Raw genomic sequence first — 22,442 nt, 5'->3', positions numbered from 1 at the left:
ACATTAAAAATGGGAGAAAATAAAATCAATAGCCCAGCCTACATATAGTAGGCCTAGGTTATAATATGGAGCCTATCCCTCTCAGCTAAAGGAACATAAATATAGATTAGACGGCTATAATGACATTTAGCAGGGCGGGTGGGTCTTTGGATATCGGCTATATGTTGTCTTACCTCCTTTAGTAATAATAGTAATCGCATTTAGTCATTGGTCCATGTCTCATTGACCGGGGTTGTCTTTCAAAAAACATTTTGCCTCTTCGGGAGTTTTGAAGTGTCGCAGGGCTCCTTGGTGAAGAATCCTGAGCTCGTTTGGGTATTTGAATCCCCTAAAGATGCCTCGGTCAATGGAGCATTTCTTCACCTCGTCAAACTCTCGGCGCTTTCGGCGTATTCCAGCTGACAGGTCCTGGAGTAAGGTGAGTTTGGCGTTTCCCACTGTAATGGTGTTGGTTTTCGCCGCCTGTAGGACTCGTTCCTTGTCGGTGAATCTCAAGAAACGTATGGTGATTGGGCGCGGTGGTTGTCTGGCTGCTGGTGGGGGCCTCAGTGCTCGGTGAGCTCTCTCGAGTTCTATGGGTCTGTCGGTGGACAGGTGGAGCCACTCGGGAAGTTTGTCTTGCAGGTAGCGGATCAGTGGCATGTTTCCCTCTTCTTTTTCGCCCAGATTTAATAGAACACAATTATTCCTTCGCCCCCTGTTTTCCAGGTCCTCTGTTTTCTCTTCCAGCTGCTCTATTTTTTTTTTAGCATATGCTATTGTTTCCATGGCGTCTGTCAATAAGTTTTCCGTGGATAGGATTCGCCCCTCTGCCTCGTCCAGGCGCCCCGCGTTTATGGTTATCTTGTTGTTTATGTCAGGCAAAGCATTTTCCAGGATTGTCACCTTGCCCCCTATCGCACTGAGCTGAGCGTTAATGGCATCTAGTTTAGTGTTGAGTTCTGTACGTTGGGATCTCAGTTCAGAAAAGATGTCTTCGACAGAGTGCGAGGTTGGCCTTCGTTGGGCCTCGGGGGGGAACGGGTCCTCTTGCTCCTGGCTAATGGCGCTAGCTTTTTCTGAAGCTAGCTGCTTCTTGGAGGCTTTTTCCGTCGCTAGTGCTCGAGTCCGGGTAAAAATGTCACCTTTAGTGTCGCCTTTTGTAGCCGCCATGACTTTTTGACTAAAGCTAAATGAGTTTAAACTTGAAGTGGAGGTAAGATTAGGAATTGGAAACTACTTGTGCGGAGCTCCTAGTTCATGCGGCCATCTCGTTCAGGGGTCACGTGATCCCTCGTCTTATATCATTTTAAAGGTATTCTTGTTGTTAATCCCACCAAAGTGTCCGATTTCAAATATGCTTTTCAGCGAAAGCACTACAAATGATTGTTAGGTCACCATCAAACCACAATAAGCACAGCCATTTTTCCAGTGAAAGATAGCAGTCAGAAAAAGCAGAAATAGAGATAAAATTAATCACTAACCTTTGATTATCTTCATCAGATGACACTCATAGGACTTCATGTTACACAATACATGAATGTTTTGTTTGATAAAGTTCATATTTATAACAAAAAAATCTGTGTTTACATTGGCGCGTTAGATTCACTAGTTCCAAAAACATCCAGTGATAGTGCATAGACACATCGTTTCAACAGAAATACTCATCATAAACGTAGATGATAATACAAGTTATACACATGGAATTATAGATATACCTCTCCTTAATGCAACCGCTGTGTCAGATTTCAAAAACACTTTACGGAAAAAGCAAATCATGCAATAATCCGAGACGGAGCTCAGAACAATAGCCAAATTTGCCACCATGTTGGACTCAACAGAAACCAGAAAATACATGATAAATGTTTCCTTACCTTTGATGAACTTCATCAGAATGCAGTCCTAGGAATCCCAGGTCCACAATAAATGCTTGATTTGTTCGATAATGTCCGTTATTTATGTCCAATTAGCTACTTTGGTTCACGCCTTCGGTAAACAATTCCAAAGTCAGAAAGCGCCTCCACTATAACGTGACGAAATGACCAAAAGTTCCGTAACAGTCAGTAGAAACATGTCAAACGATGTACTGAATCAATCTTTAGAATGTTGTTAACATACATCTTGAATAACGTTCCAACCGGAAAATTAAATTGACTTCAGAAGAGTGATGGAACGGACGTCCTTCACTCATGTGAAGGCGCATGGTGAATAAGTGATCAGCCCGTGGAAGTGATTACTCATTCCTGTCTCCTTCGGCCCTCCTTCACATTAGAGTCATCAGACAAAGTTCTGTTGACTATTGACATCTAGTGGAAGCCGTAGGAATCTATATCTCGCTGTCATTTCAATTGAGAGCATGGTTGAAAATCTGACACCTCAGAAACAATTCAAACAGGAAGTGGAACTTCTCAGGTTTCTGCCTGCCATATGAGTTCTGTTATACTCACAGACATAATTCAAACAGTTTTAGAAACTTCAGTGTGTTTTCTATCCAATATGAATAATAATATGCATATATTAGCAACTGGGACTAAGGAGCAGGCCGTTTAATATGGGCACCTCTGTGCACCTTTCATCCAAGCTACTCAATACTGCCCCTGCAGCCATAAGAAGTTAAGGGTTAATTCCACATGGTCAGGTTAGGCTTGCACATATTGGGAGGACCTTAGGAACGTTCCTGTGGTTGAATTGTGTTTCTAGCCTCAACGGTTCTGCCACTGTCACTCAAAAGCACCTCAACTTTAGGTTAAGCTTAATTTTGAGCCTACTTTTTTGCATGCTCGCTGCGGTCAGGACGAGCGAGCTACGGTCAAGTGGGGCATGTCCTTGAACTCAGCACGGCCTAGAGACTATGGAGAGGTTGTCCTGGCACCACACAGCCAGGTCTCTGACCTCCTCCCTATAGGCTGTCTCAAAGTTGTCGGTGATCAGGCGTTGTGTCATCAGCAAACTTAATGATGGTGTTGGAGTCGTGCCTGGCCATGCAGTCATGAGTGAACAGGGAGAACAGGAGGGGACTAAGCACACACACCTGAGGGGCCCCCCATGTTGAGGATCAGCTTGGCAGATGTGTTGTTACCTACCCTTACCACCTGGGAGCTGCCCGTCAAGAAGTCCAGGATCCAGGTACAGAGGGAGGTGTTTAGTGCCAGTTTAGTCCCAGCATTCTCACATAGGTATTCCTTTTGTCCATGTGGGAAAGGGCAGTGTGAAGTGCAATAGAGATTGCATCATCTGTGGATCTGTTGGGGTGGTGTGCAAATTGGAGTAGGTCTATGGTCTCTGGGATAATGTTGTTGATGTGGGCCATTACCAGCCTTTCAAAGCACTTCATGGCTACAGATGTGAGTGCTACGGGTCGGTAGTCATTTAGGCAGGTTACCTTAGTGTTTTTGGGCTCAGGGACAATGGTGGTCTGCTTGAAACATGTTGGTATTACAGAGTCAGACAGGGAGAGATTGAAAATGTCAGTGAAGACACTTGCTAGTTAGTCAGCGCATGCTCGTAGTACTCGTCCTGGTAATCCGTCTGGCCAGTGTTACTTGCCTTAAAGCAAGCATAGAAGTAATTTAGCTCGTCTGATATGCTCGTGTCACTGGGCAGCTCGCGGCTGTGCTTCCCTTTGTAGTCTGTAATAGTTTGCAAGCCCTGTCACATCTGACGAGCGTTGGAGCCGGAGTAGTACAATTTGATCTTAGTCCTGTATTGATGCTTTGCCAGTTTGTTGGTTCGTCGGAGGATATAGCGGGATTTCTTATAAGCTTCCGGGTTAGAATCCTGCTCCTTGAAAGCGACAGCTCTACCCTTTAGCTCAATGCGGATGTTGCCTGTAATCCATGGCTTCTGGTTGGGGTATGTACGTACAGTCACTGTGGGGGCGACGTCATCAATGCACTTATTGATGAAGCCAGTGACTGATGTGGTGTACTTCTCAATGCCAACGTTAGAATCCCGGAACATATTCCAGTCTGTGCTAGCAAAACAGTCCTGTAGCTTAGCATCTACTTCATCTGACCACTTTTTTATTGACCGAGTCACTGGTGCTTCAGTTTTTGCTCGTAAGCAGGAATCAGGAGGATAGAATTATGGTCAGATTTGCCAAATGGAGGGTGAGGGAGGGCTTTGTATGTGTCTCTATGTGTGAAGTAAAGGTGGTCTAGAGCATTTTTCCCTCTGGTTGCACATTTAACATGCTGGTAGAAATTAAGTGAAATGGATGTAAATGTCCCTGTATTAAAGTCCCCGGCCACTAGGAGTGCCGCCTCTGAATGAGCATTTTCTTGTTTGCTTATGGCCGTATACAGCTCATTGTGTGCGGTCTTAGTGCCAGCATCGGTTTATGGTGGTAAATAGACAGCTACAAAGAATAGATATAAACTCTCTTGGTAAATAGTGTGGTCTACAGCTTATCATGAGATGCTCTACCTCAGGTGTGCAAAACCATGAGACTTCCTTAGATATCGTGCACCAGCTGTTGTTTACAAATATACATAAACCACCACCGCTTGTCTTACCAGAGGCTACTGTTCTATCCTGCCGATACAGTGTATAACCCGCCAGCTGTATGTTATTCATGTCGTCATTCACCCACGACTCGGTGAAACATAAGATATTACAGTTTTTAAACATCCATCTCGTCCGACTCGTTGAAGAAAAACATTGTATTTTAATACGAGGTGAGTAATCGCTGTCCTGATTTCTAGAAGCTCTTTTCGGTCATAAGAGACAGTGGCAGACACATTATGCACAAAATAATTTACAAATAACAATTGGTTTGGAGTGTAAAACGGCAGCCATCCCCCCGTTCACTCAGATTCAGCAAGGTACGTCAACATATGTAAATATTTAACATCGAACCTTAACACAAAGAGATTTGACAAAGGGATTGACAAAGGGATTTGTACAAAAAAGACATTGCGTACCTGGTAGCTGAGTCCTGAAACCCATCTTCCATTGACAGTCAATATGATGTCTCCCTCTCTGATCTGTCCTGACTCCTGGGCTGGTTGACCCTTGAACAGAGTTTTGATCTGCACCACACTGCTGCCCTGGTCAGAACCACTGTTCAACTCACTGATGTAGAAGCTGAAGCCCAAACCACACAGAGTCTTCTTCAACCGCACATCCAGAGTGTTGTCTGAGAAGAGTGCAATTTTATTTAGCTGTGTTTGAAAGAGGGGGGACGGTGTGTGTTTGTATTTAATTTAAAGCTGCAATATGTAACTTTTTGGGGAACCCAACCAAATGTACCTGCAAAAACAAGTCTAAGAAGCGGTATCCCTGTTCTATGTGCACTATTTCTATGCTTCCCGTACTTAAGTTCCGTTAGACTAGCTATTAGAATTTTTGCAAACAGGAAATGGCGGAGTGATTTCTGCTTAGTGCACCTTTAATTCAGCTTCACATTATTTACATGCAACAATGAGCATGTTCTACTGTTAAAAAATGACTGAGTACATTATCCCCCTCCACCAGACTGGAATGTGTGTAAACCGTAAAGTCCAGATTGTGCTTCTGACTCGGAACACACACACACTCACTCACGTACAAGTGCACTGTGGAATGCACACATGTGTGACAGTCACCACAATGTAGCTGTCAGATAAGTCACAGGAGTGTGTGTGTGTGTCTGCCTGTTTGGGTGCCTGTGTGTGTGCGTCCTCTCACCATCAGTGACAAAGCTGTAGTCCTTGGTCTTGCCACTCAAGGTCATCTCCATGGAGCTGTCTCTCCTGAGGTTTCCTGATTGGCTCTGTGAAGCTACCTGGAGCTCTTTCTCTAGAAGCAGGCACACCACCTAAGCACACACAGCAATTGCACATACAACGATCATTCACCCACAGCGATCATACACTCAGTAAACATCAAAAAAACACTTACTGTAACAGCTAGAAACACAGAATGCTGTCCGACAACAGGGGGTAAAGGTTTAGAGACTCATTATGCCAGTGAAGTCATGTGAGGAAAAAGCTAGATTTGTTATGTTACTGGTTATTGTTCTGGAATCTGGGCTTTATATACACATTGCATTCCGAAAGTATTCAGAATTTATTACATTTTTTCTACATTTGCAAAAATGTATAAAAACCTGTTTTTGCTTTGTCATTATGGGGTATTGCGCGTAGATTGATGAGGGGGAAAAAACAATTTAATAAATTTGGAGTTTCTGTGAAGAGACCACTGGAACGATATCAGTCTTTCGGCACGCGAGGAAGAGGGCGCGCGCTTACTAATTTTACTTTCCTATTGAACATACTACTTTCCGTATGAAATATTATAGTTTATTTATATTTTAGGGTACCTGAGGATTAAACAGAAATCTCGTTTGACTTGTTTGGACAAAGTTCAGCAGTAGCTTTTTGGATTCCTTTGACTGCATGTTGAATGAGTGGATTACTGAAATCGATGACGCCAACTAAACAGACTTTTTGGGATATAAAGAAGGATTTTATCTAACAAAACGACCATTCATGTTGTAGCTGGAACCCTTGGGATTGCAAACAGAGGAAGATTTTCAAAAGTAAGTGATTATTTAATCGCTATTTATGATTTTGTGAAGGCTGTGCTGGTTGAAAAATATGATGATGTGGGGCACCGACCTCAGACAATCGCATGGTATGCTTTCGCTCTAAAGCCCATTGTAAATCGGACAACGCAGTTAGATTAACAAGAATTTAAGCTTTTAAATTATATAAGATACTTGTATGTTCATGAATGTTTAATATTACAATTATATATTTGAATTGCGCGCCTTCCAATTTCACAGGATGTTGTCGACTGGTGTCTATCCCTAAGAAGTTTAAATTAAAAGAAAATCTGGGGGAAAAAAACATTTTATCGCTGAATTTGAACTTGCAACCTTTGGAATCTGAGGCAGATGCTTACGCCCAGCCGCCATACCCATCCACAACACTGAAACCTTCTTGAAGGTAACAATGCTCACTGTTGCCCCTAGTGGCCAGTTTCCACGTCATCTCCCAAAATCCTCAGATTTGGATGGACGTTGAATACTGACTTGTATCACAAGTGACCTGTCTGATTGACTCAGCGGGATGAATACTTTTAGTCAAGATATTTTCCATAAAAAATTGAAGTATTAGAATTTGTCTTCCACTCTGCCATTACAGATTACTGAGCCTAGATCGTTGACAAAAAAATGACAAATCCATTTTAATCCCACTTTGTAACATGACAAAATGTGGAAAAAGTCAAGGGGTGTGAATACTTTCGGAAAGCACTGTACATTATACTTAAATGCAGTAAGTATTAACTGATCCCTTCAAATCTACAAGTGTGTGGCTAGTGGGAAGGTAGTGTCAACCCAGACGAAATAACTATTTGTTTCACCATTGTTAGTGTAGTGAAAAAAAGTGAAACTGAGCTGAAATTCATCTGGATTTCCAGGGTAGGGGCTTGTGTGGTTAACTTCGGCATGTTGTAGAATTTGGGTTTCAAGTTTGGTAATGTGTTTAGGTTTACTTTTTTAAAGTCTTCTTCCACTTCAATAAAACACAAATGTGTGTAGAAAAAGGCTAGATATTTTCAGGCGAAGGTCTACCCAAGCCCTCACCAAAATACCTGTGCCAGAACTACTAAAAAAAAAGTTTTTTTTAAACGCAGCACAAGCCACCAAGTAATGATGGTGAAGACGACCCTTCACAACGTAAGCCAACTCCGTATCATTGTATTTGAGAAAGGTATTCTAATTGTAAAAACAATCGTCATGATGTTGTCCAATCATCTTGGTCTCTTATATGGCTTAACATTGGAGCATGACGGCTCGAGGTCATGAGGACTTGTGGGCTTGTGTCTTCTTAATTGAGGGATCCCCTCACCAAATCACTGCAAATGATCAGACCCTTTTATCTTCTCTAGGCTAGGTGGGACGGTAGAGTCCCACCTGGCTAACATCCGGTGAAATAGCATAGCGCAAAGATTCTAAATACACCATTCGTAGTATTAAACGTTCTTGTAAATACATGTATCTAACATCATTTAAAAGCTTATCTAGTTCTTAATCCAACCGTGGTGTCAGATTTCAATAATGCTTTTCGGCGAAAGCATACCTTACGATAATCTGACGACAGCGCGCCGCACACACAAGTATAACTAGCATTTTCCAACCAAGCAGTAGCGTCACAAAAGTCAGAAATAGCAATAGTTGTTTTGTTCGATTAAATCCATTTTTATAGCATAACACGACACATTTTGTAAACGGCTTGTGTCATGAGTTCCGACTCCTTCAACTTTCGACGAAACAGTCGATGTAATTACTCACACTAAGTGTACGTGTTACTAGTCATGGTGGGTTTCATTGCAATCCTATTTGTTAGTAACACAACCATACCTGATGGTTATTTTTACGGGACGTATTGACCGAAAGGAACTGATTTGAACACACCAAACAATGACCTCATTGCGTGCCAATGATATGACCAGTGCTTCTTTGATTGACTGTATTTTGGCCCAATGACCACTGATTGTCTTGAAATCTAGCTTGGTAGAGAGCCAATGAGCTGAGGTAAACGCCAATATCTAATGGTTATATCCGGGAAGACCCGGTCTTGAACGAAAGTCGTGCGTTATGCAGACATTCGCCATTAATTTCTACCTGAAGGAGCCACTTTGTTTGCGCGTAGCAGTATTGAGTCGAGATCATTTTCCGTTATTTTATTGAAAGAATTATGGCGAGTAAATCTGGAAAATCGAAGGCAAAGTCCAGCTATACAGATCTACATGCAATTATTGACGAAATTGATAGAGAAAGTGACACAGATTTACAAGAAGATGTATCAGATTGTATGTCAAGTTTGGACTCCCAATTTGAGGATATGTTTTTGGTATGGAGAAGACGCAATTCTCGATTGGTAAGTAACTCTCATGCCGTTGTTTGAAAATAATACCAAAATGATTGAGTTTCCCTACTCTATATATATGTGATTTTTTACATTTATTTGATCTAAATATGGAATAGAACCACAGATCCCCAAAATGATTTTGTTTCACTACTCTATATATAATCTGTGTGTCTGTGTCTTTATTTCACAGTCCCTCCGATTCTGATTGGGAGCCCCCACTACCAAGTTGCCCATCCCCCAGGGGAGCTTGTTCATCTAGCCGGACCCCTGCTGTCTCCGGCTCCACATCTACCCCCGCCCTGCCAGGTGTGAAGTCTGTGACAAAAAAGCGGAGATGGGGAAGAGATACACCTGCAATCAGAGAGGAGGGTCATTGGCACTCTGTGCTGGAGGAGGATGTGGCGCCTCCACCTCCATTATTCAGACCAAAGAGGCCATCAGGCCCTCAGCTGGATATGACATCCAAGTACAGCCCCATGCAACTTTTTCAGCTGTTTTTCACCTCATCTGTTGTTGATTCCCTGGTGTTGAACACTAATAAGTATGGTGCTAAGAAGCAGGCAGGCAAGAAAGAGGGATGGAAGCCCATTTCCATGTCAGATCTTTTGTTTCCTGTCAATGGTCATTTAATGTTTAACTGTCAATGGTCTTGTGAAGCTCAAAACCCTGAAAGACTACTGGAAAACTGCTCCCCTCTATCAACTGCCTTTCCCCTCCACTGTCATGTCTTGCAAAAGGTTTCTGACAATCTCACGGGCACTTCACATCAGTGACCCAGAAGTTAATGAGGACAACGAGAAGAATTGAGGCACAGCATGGTTTGCAAAATAAAACCTCTACCCCAGCATCGTTGAGGCATGCAAGACTTATTTTCAGCCTGCCCAGAACCTGTCCATCGATGAGAGGATGGTAGCCTCAAAGGCCAGAATTGGCCTAAAACAATACATGCGTAACAAACCAACTAAGTGGGGTTACAAGCTGTTTGTTTTGGCTGATTCTGTGTGTGCATACACATGCAATTTTTTTGTCTATGAGGGGAAGAGCAGTTTTGCGACCGGTAAGGGACTCAGTTATGATTCCGTTATGCAGTTATTAGATTTTCAGCTGCTAGGGAAGGGCTACAAACTTTTTGTGGATAACTTCTACACTAGCCCTACCCTGTTTGCAGACCTGAGGACGCTGGAGGTGTGGGCTTGTGGCACCATTCGGACCAACAGAGTGGGCTTTCCGAAGACAAAGGTGAACGACATGCCTAAGCGTGCTGAGCGGGGGACCATGAGATGGATTCGCCAAGACGGCCTGCTGTTTGTGAAGTGGATGGATACCAGAGAGGTGGTCATGTGCTCCACTATCCACAAGTCCTTCAGTGGGGATCATGTCATCATGCGTGTGAAAGACGGTGCCGGGGCATGGACCACCAAAAATGTCCCCATTCCTTTAGCTATCAAGGACTACAAGAGCATGGGAGGTGTGGACCTGTCAGATGCACTGATTGGCTACTACAATGTCCTCCACAAGACAATGAAATGGTACACGACATTTTTCTATCACTTCATTGACATTGCTGTGGTGAATTCCTTCATCCTCCAGAAGGAAATGGCTAAGAGCTGTGGACAGCCCCACATCTCACAGCTAGCCTTCCGAGAGCTGCTCATCCAGGAGCTTGCTTGCTACAGAAAGTCTACTGCAGCACTTTCTGTCCCCTCTACCTCTGTTCCCTCTACCTCTGCCCCTTCTGCTCCAACCAGTGCTGTTCACCTGCCCAGATTCATCTTTGCAGGCATGAATGTGCCTCAGGGCAAAAAGGGCACAGTGGGGAGGCGTCGATGTGTGCTTTGTCACAGGAAATGCCCCATCACCTGCACCACCTGTTCAGTAACCCTCTGCTTTACAGCAGAAAGAGACTGCTATTGGGCATGGCATCAGCAGAACAATATTATGTAGAGGACTGAGGGTCTTCACAATATTGTATATTATACATTGAATGTGTGTAAATAGTTAACCTTGTTATTCAACTTCCTCTTGAATTTGCAGACGTGTTGCTGTGCGTTTTGTTGCTGTGCGTTTTGTTGCCAACCTTACTTTGCTAGCTGACAACTTTACGTTTTTTTCTTTTTACTTTTTAATTACCGTTTATATTTTTAGTTTTTCCATCACAACTTTTTTCCCTCATTCAACTTTTTCACTCCGGACGCTTTATCTGGACATGGTTCGTCAGCACTTTCAACAGCCGAAGCTAAGTAGTAACATTAACATGATGTCTTTTAATTGCAGTCGCTGTACTCATAATATACAGGAGAACGATCGCCTTACGGCGAGGATAGCTGTGCTACAAGCCCAGCTTCAGACGCAATCGTTAGGCAAGGGTAATTTCAGTGTAGGAAAGGAAGAAACAGCGTCTGTGCCACCAGTAAGTACAGATACTAACGTTAGTATAAATCCCCCCGCACAGTCCCCGCAGCCGGACAACTTTCTCATGGCTTCTGGAGGGAAATGCTGTAGGAATGCTCAACTGGTGTCGCTCATTCAGCCGACAGAAACTTTCAACCGGTTTTCCCCATTAAGTAGCGAGTCGGAGTCTGAGGCCGAGTTTTCTCTTGTCTCTACTCCTCCCGTTACGGGGTCTGAGACGCCGAAGGCTCCCACCATTAGCTCTGACAAATTGAAAACCCTAGTCATTGGCGACTCCATTACCCGCAGTATTAGACTTAAAACGAATCACCCAGCGATCATACACTGTTTACCAGGGGGCAGGGCTACCGACGTTAAGGCTAATCTGAAGATGGTGCTGGCTAAAGCTAAAACTGGCGAGTGTAGAGAGTATAGAGATATTGTTATCCACGTCGGCACCAACGATGTTAGGATGAAACAGTCAGAGGTCACCAAGCGCAACATAGCTTCAGCGTGTAAATCAGCTAGAAAGATGTGTCGGCATCGAGTAATTGTCTCTGGCCCCCTCCCAGTTAGGGGGAGTGACGAGCTCTACAGCAGAGTCTCACAACTCAATCGCTGGTTGAAAACTGTTTTCTGCCCCTCCCAAAAGATAGAATTTGTAGATAATTGGCCCTCTTTCTGGGACTCACCCACAAACAGGACCAAGCCTGACCTGCTGAGGAGTGACGGACTCCATCCTATTTATTTTATTTATTTATTTTACCGTTATTTTACCAGGTAAGTTGACTGAGAACACGTTCTCATTTGCAGCAACGACCTGGGGAATAGTTACAGGGGAGAGGAGGGGGATGAATGAGCCAATTGTAAACTGGGGATTATTAGGTGACCATGATGGTTGAGGGCCAGATTGGGAATTTAGCCAGGACACCGGGGTTAACACCCCTACTCTTACGATAAGTGCCATGGGATTTTTAATGACCTCAGAGAGTCAGGACACCCGTTTAACGTCCCATCCGAAAGACGGCACCCTACACAGAGCAGTGTCCCCAAACACTGCCCTGGGGCATTGGGATCTTTGTTTAGACCAGAGGAAAGAGTGCCTCCTACTGGCCCTCCAACACCTCTTCCAGCAGCACCTGGTCTCCCATCCAGGGACTGACCAGGACCAACCCTGCTTAGCTTCAGAAGCAAGCCAGCAGTGGTATGCAGGGTGGTATGCTGCTGGCGTTAATCCTAGCTGGAGGGGTGCTCTCATCTTATCTACCAACATAGACAGGGCTCTAACTCCACAATGAAATAGGGTGCAGGCCAGGCAGCAGGCTGTTAGCCAACCTGCCAGCTTAGTGGAGTCTGCCACTAGCATAGTCAGTGTAGTCAGCTCAGCCATCCCCATTGAGACTGTGTCTGTGCCTCGACCTAGGTTGGGCAAAACTAAACATGGCGGTGGTCGCCTTAGCAATCTCATTAGGATAAAGACCTCCTCCATTCCTGCCATTATTGAAAGAGATCGTGATACCTCACATCTCAAAATAGGGTTACTTAATGTTAGATCCCTCACTTCAAAGGCAGTTATAGTCAATGAACTAATCACTGATCACAATCTTGCTGTGATTGGCCTGACTGAAACATGGCTTAAGCCTGATGAATTTACTGTGTTAAATGAGGCCTCACCTCCTGGTTACACTAGTGACCATATCCCCCGTGCATCCCGCAAAGGCGGAGGTGTTGCTAACATTTACGATAGCAAATTTCAATTTACAAAAAAAAAAATGACGTTTTCGTCTTTTGAGCTTCTAGTCATGAAATCTATGCAGCCTACTCAATCACTTTTTATAGCTACTGTTTACAGGCCTCCTGGGCCATATACAGCGTTCCTCTCTGAGTTCCCTGAATTCCTATCGGACCTTGTAGTCATAGCAGAAAATATTCTAATTTTTGGTGATTTTAATATTCATATGGAAAAGTCCACAGACCCACTCCAAAAGGCTTTCGGAGCCATCATCGACTCAGTGGGTTTTGTCCAACATGTCTCTGGACCTACTCACTGCCACAGTCATACTCTGGACCTAGTTTTGTCCCATGGAATAAATGTTGTAGATCTTAATGTTTTTCCTCATAATCCTGGACTATCGGATCACCATTTTATTACGTTTGAAATCGCAACAAATAATCTGCATAAATTCTCAGACAACACAAAAATTCCTTGATGCCCTTCCAGACTCCTTCTGCCTACCCAAGGACGTCAGAGGACAAAAATCAGTTAACCACCTAACTGAGGAACTCAATTTAACCTTGCGCAATACCCTAGATGCAGTTGCCCCCCTAAAAACGAAAAACATTTGTCATAAGAAACTAGCTCCCTGGTATACAGAAAATACCCGAGCTCTGAAGCAAGCTTCCAGAAAATTGGAACGGAAATGGCGCCACACCAAACTGGAAGTCTTCCGACTAGCTTGGAAAGACAGTACCGTGCAGTATCGAAGAGCCCTCACTGCTGCTCGATCATCCTACTTTTCCAACTTAATTGAGGAAAATAAGAACAATCCCCCCCAAAAAATTGATACTTTCACTTCAGCAGTAATAAATTCATGAACTTCTTTGAGGAAAAGATCATGATCATTAGAAAGCAAATTACGGACTCCTCTTTAAATCTGCGTATTCCTCCAGGGCTTCGCTGTCCTGGATCTGCACAGCTCTGCCAGGGCCTGGGATCGGGAGAGACACTTAAGTGTTTTAGTACTATATCTCTTGACACAATGATGAAAATAATCATGGCCTCTAAACCTTCAAGCTGCATACTGGATCCTATTCCTACTAAACTACTGAAAGAGCTGCTTCCTGTGCTTGGCCCTCCTATGTTGAACATAATAAACGGCTCTCTATCCACCGGATGTGTACCAAACTCACTAAAAGTGGCAGTAATAAAGCCTCTCTTGAAAAAGCCAAACCTTGACCCGGAAAATATAAAAAACTATCGGCCTATATCGAATCTTCCATTCCTCTCAAAAATTTTAGAAAAAGCTGTTGCGCAGCAACTCACTGCCTTCCTGAAGACAAACAATGTATACGAAATGCTTCAGTCTGGTTTTAGACCCCATCATAGCACTGAGACTGCACTTGTGAAGGTGGTAAATGACCTTTTAATGGCGTCAGACCGAGGCTCTGCATCTGTCCTCGTGCTACTAGACCTTAGTGCTGCCACCATCGATCACCACATTCTTTTGGAGAGACTGGAAACCCAAATTGGTCTACACGGACAAGTTCTGGCCTGGTTTAGATCTTATCTGTCGGAAAGATATCAGTTTGTCTCTGTGAATGGTTGGTCCTCTGACAAATCAACTGTACATTTCGGTGTTCCTCAAGGTTCCGTTTTAGGACCACTATTGTTTTCACTATATATTTTACCTCTTGGGGATGTTATTCGAAAACATAATGTTAACTTTCACTGCTATGCGGATGACACACAGCTGTACATTTCAATGAAACATGGTGAAGCCCCAAAATTGCCCTCGCTAGAAGCCTGTGTTTCAGACATAAGGAAGTGGATGGCTGAAAACGTTCTACTTTTAAACTCGGACAAAACAGAGATGCTTGTTCTAGGTCCCAAGAAACAAAGAGATCTTCTGTTAAATCTGACAATTAATCTTGATGGTTGTAAAGTCGTCTCAAATAAAACTGTGAAGGACCTCGGCGTTACTCTTGACCCTGATCTCTCTTTTGACGAACATATCAAGACTGTTTCAAGGACAGCTTTTTTCCATCTACGTAACATTGCAAAAATCCGAAATTTTCTGTCCAAAAATGATGCAGAAAAATTAATCCATGCATTTGTTACTTCTAGGTTAGACTACTGCAATGCTCTACTTTCCGGCTACCCGGATAAAGCACTAAATAAACTTCAGTTAGGATTCCAGCAGCCGTATTTAGCACTGACTAGAACCAAGAAATTTGATCATATTACTCCAGTGCTAGCTTCCCTACACTGGCTTCCTGTTAAGGCAAGGGCTGATTTCAAGGTTTTACTGTTAACCTATAAAGCGTTACATGGGCTTGCTCCTACCTATCTTTCAGAGTTGGTCCTGCCGTACATACCTACACCTACGGTCACAAGACTCAGGCCTCCTAATTGTCCCTAGAATTTCTAAGCAAACAGCTGGAGGCAGGGCTTTCTCCTATAGATCTCCATTTTTATGGAATGGTCTGCCTACCCATGTGAGAGACGCAGACTCGGTCTCAACCTTTAAGTCTTTACTGAAGACTTATCTCTTCAGTAGGTCATATGATTGAGTGTAGTCTGGCCCAGGAGTGTGAAGGTGAACGGAAAGGCTCTGGAGCAACGAACCGCCCTTGCTGTCTCTGCCTGGCCGGTTCCCCTCCACTGGGATTCTCTACCTCTAACCCTATTACAGGGGCTGAGTCACTGGCTTACTGGTGCTCTTTCATGCCGTCCCTAGGAGGGGTGCGTCACTTGAGTGGGTTGAGTTACTGACGTGATCTTCCTGTCTGGGTTGGCGCCCCCCCTTGGTTTGTGCTGTGGTGGAGATCTTTGTGGGCTATACTCGGCCTTGTCTCAGGATTGTAAGTTGGTGGTTGAAGATATCCCTCTAGTGGTGCGGGGGCTGTGCTTTGGCAAAGTGGGTGGGGTTATATCCTTCCTGTTTGGCCCTGTCCGGGGGTATCATCGGATGGGGCCACAGTGTCTCCTGACCCCTCCTGTCTCAGCCTCCAGTATTTATGCTGCAGTAGTTTGTGTCGGGGGGCTAGGGCCAGTTGGTTATATCTGGAGTACTTCTCCTGTCTTATCCATGTGAATTTAAGTATGCTCTCTCTAATTCTCTCCTTCTCTCTTTCTTTCTCTCTCTCGGAGGAACTGAGCCCTAGGACCATACATCAGGACTACCGGGCATGATGACTCCTTGCTGTCCCCAGTCCACCTGGCCTTGCTGCTGTCCCAGTTTCAACTGTTCTGCCTGCGGTTATGGAACCCCTACCTGTCCCAGACCTGCTGTTTTCAACTCTTAATTATCGGCTATGAAAAGCCAACTGACATTTATTCCTGATTATTATTTGACCATGCTTGTCATTTATGAACATTTTGAACATCTTGGCCATGTTCTGTTATAATCTCCACCCGGCACACCCAGAAGAGGACTGGCCACCCCTCATAGCCTGGTTCCTCTCTAGGTTTCTTCCTAGGTTTTGGCCTTTCTAGGGAGTTTTTCCTAGCCACCGTGCTTCTACACCTGCATTGCTTGCTGTTTGGGGTTTTAGGCTGGGTTTCTGTACAGCACTTCGAGATATTAGCTGATGTACGAAGGGCTATATCAAATAAACTTGATTGATTGATTTTTTTTTAAATCAAATTTTCATATTATTATTATTATTATTATTATTTTGGGGTGTGTGTTAGAATAGCATTTTAGTATTTTGTATATAGTCATTTACTTCAAAATGTATCACTGTACCAATTTGGCCACTTGGGTACATTTGGGCAACTTGTGTGGGACACCTGGGTGACTACATGCTCAATGTCATGTAGCTCACTCGTTCCTGAAGATATCTTTTTGAAACTTTTTTCTAATACTGTTGCCATCTTATGTTCTGCATCAAAATTATCCCCAGCATAATATCTGAATGTTTGCCTGTTCTTGTTCAGTTGAAAGATGATGCAACATCTTGTAAAGGCCAGTAGCCCGAGTCAGGTTGAGGAATTTGTCTTTAACCTGAAAGAGCCAAAGGAATATTTACTAAAGATGGAAGAGCAGCTAATGGAGAATGATTTTCGAAAATACATGGTGAGAAATTAAATGTTTCATTGGTATGAGTTGATATAAAAAGGGCTTTATAAACAAATTTGATTGAAATTGGCATGTTGGTTGTAAAGTACATATTTTGTGTTCTATACAGAACCTTGACAAACGGCCTCATGTCAACGATGAATATGAAAGGAAACAAAAGGGTCTTTGAGGTCTCCAACCTTTGCAGCATAATTATAGGTACAGTGGAGACCAAATTATGACATTTTACATGACATTTGAATACCTTCTCTAGCTAATCATTTGTTTTGTGTGAGTATTTGCGAATCAAAGGCTACATAGGCAGAAATACTACAGGCGATGTCAACCTGCCTGAAACATGCACCTGATTGCAAGAGGGGCAGTGGGAGGACCAATGACTAAGGAGATAAAATAGTACTTAAGAAATTAAAAGCATTAAAGCCTTTTCCGACAGTGACTTTTACTGGTTTATTGAACTTCTCATTTGTGTTTCCAGAAGCCTGTGCCAGAAATAACTTTTGGGGGCTTTTTTTTAATAATTTTTTTATGGCTTGTACATCTACAGTATTTTATGGTGCATAGCATTTTCTTTTCAAGTGTAATAAAATGTTGACCGTTTTATTTACTTTGCATAACAGTTTTTACATAGACAAAGGTTTACACAATGCTCTTCCAAGTTACTGCTCTAATTGTCACAGAATGACAATAGCCAACAGTAGCATAGACCCTAAGTCTAGAAGATACAATTCTACTCTTGGTGCAAAATGTATTATACATTAGCATGCTTTTCAAGAATGTGCAACATCAGAAAGGTCCTGCTTGATACAGTTTGTTTTCCTATTCTTAGCTCAGGAAATTATCCTTATTTAAAGTAAACAAGCCTACTTCACAAAATGGCAACTACTTCTAAACAACTAATCAACAAACTTCATGGATTGATGGTAATCCTTGTTGAATTCATGGTGTGTTTTGGTCAAATCAGATCCCAATGTTTTCTTAACTTCTCTTGGGTAGGGGGCAGCATTCGGAATTTTGGATGAAAAGCATGCCCAAATTAAACTGCCAGCTACTCATCCCCAGAAGATAAGATATGCATATTATTAGTAGATTTGGATAGAAAACACTCTGAAGTTTCTAAAACTGTTTGAATCATGTCTGTGAGTATAACAGAACATATTTAGCAGGCGAAACCCCGATATATAGGAACTGGTGTTTTTCTGGATCAAACGCGCCAAATAAATGGACATTTAGGATATACAGTGGGGAGAACAAGTATTTGATACACTGCCGATTTTGCAGGTTTTCCTACTTACAAAGCATGTAGAGGTCTGTAATTTTTATCATAGGTACACTTCAACTGTGAGAGACGGAATCTAAAACAAAAATCCAGAAAATCACATTGTATAATTTTTAAGTAATTAATTTGCATTTTATTGCATGACATAAGTATTTGATACATCAGAAAAGCCAGAACTTCATATTTGGTACAGAAACCTTTGTTTGCAATTACAGAGATCATACGTTTCCTGTAGTTCTTGACTAGGTTTGCACACACTGCAGCAGGGATTTTGGCCCACTCCTCCCTACAGATCTTCTCCAGATCCTTCAGGTTTCGGGGCTGTCGCTGGGCAATACGGACTTTCAGCTCCCTCCAAAGATTTTCTATTGGGTTCAGGTCTGGAGACTGGCTAGGCCACTCCAGGACCTTGAGATGCTTCTTACGGAGCCACTCCTTAGTTGCCATGGCTGTGTGCTTCGTGTCGTTGTCATGCTGGAAGACCCAGCCACGACCCATCTTCAATGCTCTTACTGAGGGAAGGAGGTTGTTGGCCAAGATCTCGCGATACATGGCCCCATCCATCCTCCCCTCAATACGGTGCAGTCGTCCTGTCCCCTTTGCAGAAAAGCATCCCCAAAGAATGATGTTTCCACCTCCATGCTTCACGGTTGGGATGGTGTTCTTGGGGTTGTACTCATCCTTCTTCTTCCTCCAAACACGGCGAGTGGAGTTAGACCAAAAAGCTCTATTTTTGTCTCATCAGACCACATGACCTTCTCCCATTCCTCCTCTGGATCATCCAGATGGTCATTGGCAAACTTCAGACGGGCCTGGACATGCACTGGCTTAAGCAGGGGGACCTTGCGTGCGCTGCAGGATTTTAATCCATGACGGCGTAGTGTGTTACTAATGGTTTTCTTTGAGACTGTGGTCCCAGCTCTCTTCAGGTCATTGACCAGGTCCTGCCGTGTAGTTCTGGGCTGATCCCTCACCTTCCTCATGATCATTGATGCCCCACGAGGTGAAATCTTGCATGGAGCCCCAGACCGAGGGTGATTGACCGTCATCTTGAACTTCTTCCATTTTCTAATAATTGCGCCAACAGTTGTTTTTCTTCTCACCAAGCTGCTTGCCTATTGTCCTGTAGCCCATCCCAGCCTTGTGCAGGTCTACAATTTTATCCCTGATGTCCTTACACAGCTCTCTGGTCTTGGCCATTGTGGAGAGGTTGGAATCTGTTTGATTGAGTGTGTGGACAGGTGTCTTTTATACAGGTAACGAGTTCAAACAGGTGCAGTTAATACAGGTAATGAGTGGAGAACAGGAGGGCTTCTTAAAGAAAAACTAACAGGTCTGTGAGAGCCGGAATTCTTACTGGTTGGTAGGTGATCAAATACTTATGTCATGCAATAAAATGCAAATTAATTATTTAAAAATCATACAATGTGATTTTCTGGATTTTTTTTTTAGATTCCGTCTCTCACAGTTGAAGTGTACCTATGATAAAAATGACAGACCTCTACATGCTTTGTAAGTAGGAAAACCTGCAAAATCGGCAGTGTATCAAATACTTGTTCTTCCCACTGTATATCGACGGAATTAGTCGAACAAAAGGACCATTTGTGATGTTTATGGGACATATTGGAGGGCCAACAACAGAAGCTCGTCAAAGGTAAGGCATGAATTATATTTCTATTTCCACGTTTTGTGTCGCGCCTGCAGGGTTGAAATATGCTTCTCTCTCTCTGTTTACAATGGTGCTATCCTCAGATAATAGCATCGTTTGCTTTCGCCGAAAGGCCTATTTGAATTCTGACATGTTGTCTGGATTCACAACCAGTGTAGCTTGAATTTGGTATCTATCATGTGTGATTTAACCTTTTGGCGCACGGATCCCTTTAGCGGGATAATTGTCATCAACAACTGCTGAATTGCAGAGCGCAAAATTCAATAAAAAATTGCTAAAAATATTTATATTCGTGAAATCACAAGTGCCAAATACCAAAACACAGCTTAGCTTGTTGTTAATCCACCTGTCGTGTCAGATTTTGAAAATATGCTTTACAGCGAAAGCAATCCAAGCGTTTGTGTGAGTTTATCGATCACTAGACAAAACATTACGAACAGCTAGCAGCAATGTAGATTGGTCACGAAAGTCAGAAAAGCAATAAAATGAATTGCTTACCTTTGATGATCTTCGGATGTTTGCACTCACGAGACTCCCAGTTACACAATAAATGTTCCTTATGTTCGATAAAGATTATTTTTATATCCAAAAACCTCCATTTGGTTTGCTCGTTATGTTCAGTTAATCCACAGGCTCGTGCCGGTCATGAAGGCAGACAAAAATTCCAAATAGTATCCGTAAAGTTCGTAGAAACATGTCAAACGTTTTTTATAATCAATCCTCAGGTTGTTTTTAACATAAATAATCTATTATATTTCAACCGGACGGTAAACTATTCAATAGAAGACAGAAATAAAATGTTGAGCTACATTTTTCGCACACAAGAACTAATCAAGGACACTGGATTTGATAAATCTCGCTCATTTTTTCAGAATAAAAGCTTGAAACTATGTCTAAAGACTGTTCACACCCTGAGGAAGCCATAGGAAAAGGAATCTGGTTGATATCCCTTTAAATCCAGCAAAGGGAGGCTATGGAACAGGGATTTTTCCAAATAAGAGGTACTTCCGGGTTGGATTTCCTCAGGTTTTCTCCTGCAAAATCAGTTCTGTTATACGCAGACAATATTTTGACAGTTTTGGAAACTTTAGAGTGTTTTCTATCCTAATCTGTCAATTATATGCATATTCTAGCATCTGGGCCTGAGAAATAGGCTGTTTACATTGGGAACGTTATTTTTCCAAACATAAAAATTCTGCCTCCTAGCGTCAAGAAGTTAATGAAAGTTTGATTTTTATAGTAATTAATATGAATTTGGCGCTCTGCATTTTCTCTGTCTTTTTGCCAAGTGAGACAGTAGCGTCCCGCCTAAACTCAGATTTTTGGATATAAATATGAACTTTACCGAACAAAACATACATGTACTGTGTAACATGAAGTCCTATGAGTGTCATCTGATGAAGATCATCAAAGGTTAGTGATTAATTTTATCTCTATTTCTGCTTTTTGTTACTCCTCTCTTTGGCTGGAAAAATGTCTGTCTTTTTCTGTGACTTGGCTCTAACCTACCATAATCGTTTGGTGTGCTTTCATCGTAAAACCTTTTTGAAATCGGACACTTTGGCTGGATTTACAACAAGTGTATCTTTAAAATGGTGTAAAATACTTGTATGTTTGAGGAATTTAAATTATGGGATTTCTGTTGTTTTGAATTTGGCGCCCTGCAGTTTCACTGGCTGTTGAAGAAGTGAGACGCAACCGTCCCACATACCCTAGTGAGGTTAACCTCACTCCAATATTTAAATGTAGTTGATTATTAGTTGTGTATAGTTTTCAAACTCGATAGTACTGAAATTAAAAAATAACTGTTGGCTGTCTTTTTGAGTGGGTGAACAAAGGTTGAAATCTCATTTATCAATGTCTCAACCAAATATTACTGTGTGCTGACGGTGTGCCCAGTGGGCAGTGTTACCTGAGCGTCTAGGATCCGGACCACAGGGTTGTGGAGTCTCTTGCCATGTTTAGATGTGGCATTGTTAGACATAGCCAGTGCTTCCTCTGTCCCATTCAGGGTGGTCTGGGACCCAAAGCCCCTCTCCAACATCAGACTCTGAGTACTGGGGGCCAGAGAAGTCTTACTGTCCCTCAGAGAATCTGCATGGGAGAGAGAGGACTCAGAAGGGCTTTTCACACTAATGAGCCGTATCAAGCCAAACCAAGCAGTACTGAGCTGGCCTGGTTACTCAACCACCACAGTTGCTGGAAAAGTGCTGAAAAAGACTATGTAAAAAGAAAATGTCCAGCCCAGCACAGTTTGACACAATAGTCTGAAAAGGGCAATATAGAAGTTGTTACTGGTTATACAGCACCAGATGGTGGGTGGCTTTTTGAACTCCCTCTCCAACATCATAACCTATGTTCCCCAAGAACAAAAGTGTTTAAGTCAATTCTTCAATGTCATACCCCGGGTACTGGGAGGCAGCAAGCTCTTACTGTCCCTCAAAGAACCTGCATGGGAAAGAGGATAG

General features: G+C 42.9%; 1 protein-coding gene across 1 annotated transcript in view; it reads right to left on the bottom strand.

Annotated features, from left to right (window-relative positions):
• Positions 1–22,442, bottom strand: part of LOC139569804 (tyrosine-protein phosphatase non-receptor type 13-like) — a 160,744-nt gene that overhangs the window by 97,009 nt on the left and 41,293 nt on the right. The window contains 4 exon segments of the mRNA XM_071391162.1: positions 4,902–5,116; positions 5,647–5,776; positions 21,887–22,068; positions 22,378–22,422. Coding sequence (XP_071247263.1) covers positions 4,902–5,116; positions 5,647–5,776; positions 21,887–22,068; positions 22,378–22,422 — 572 coding nt within the window.

This window comes from Salvelinus alpinus, chromosome 3 (assembly GCF_045679555.1).
Source record: "Salvelinus alpinus chromosome 3, SLU_Salpinus.1, whole genome shotgun sequence".
In the NCBI taxonomy this organism is placed as follows: Eukaryota; Metazoa; Chordata; class Actinopteri; order Salmoniformes; family Salmonidae; genus Salvelinus; species Salvelinus alpinus.
Note: the sequence above shows the minus strand (reverse complement) of the source record. Positions and strands in the feature narration are given on the sequence as shown.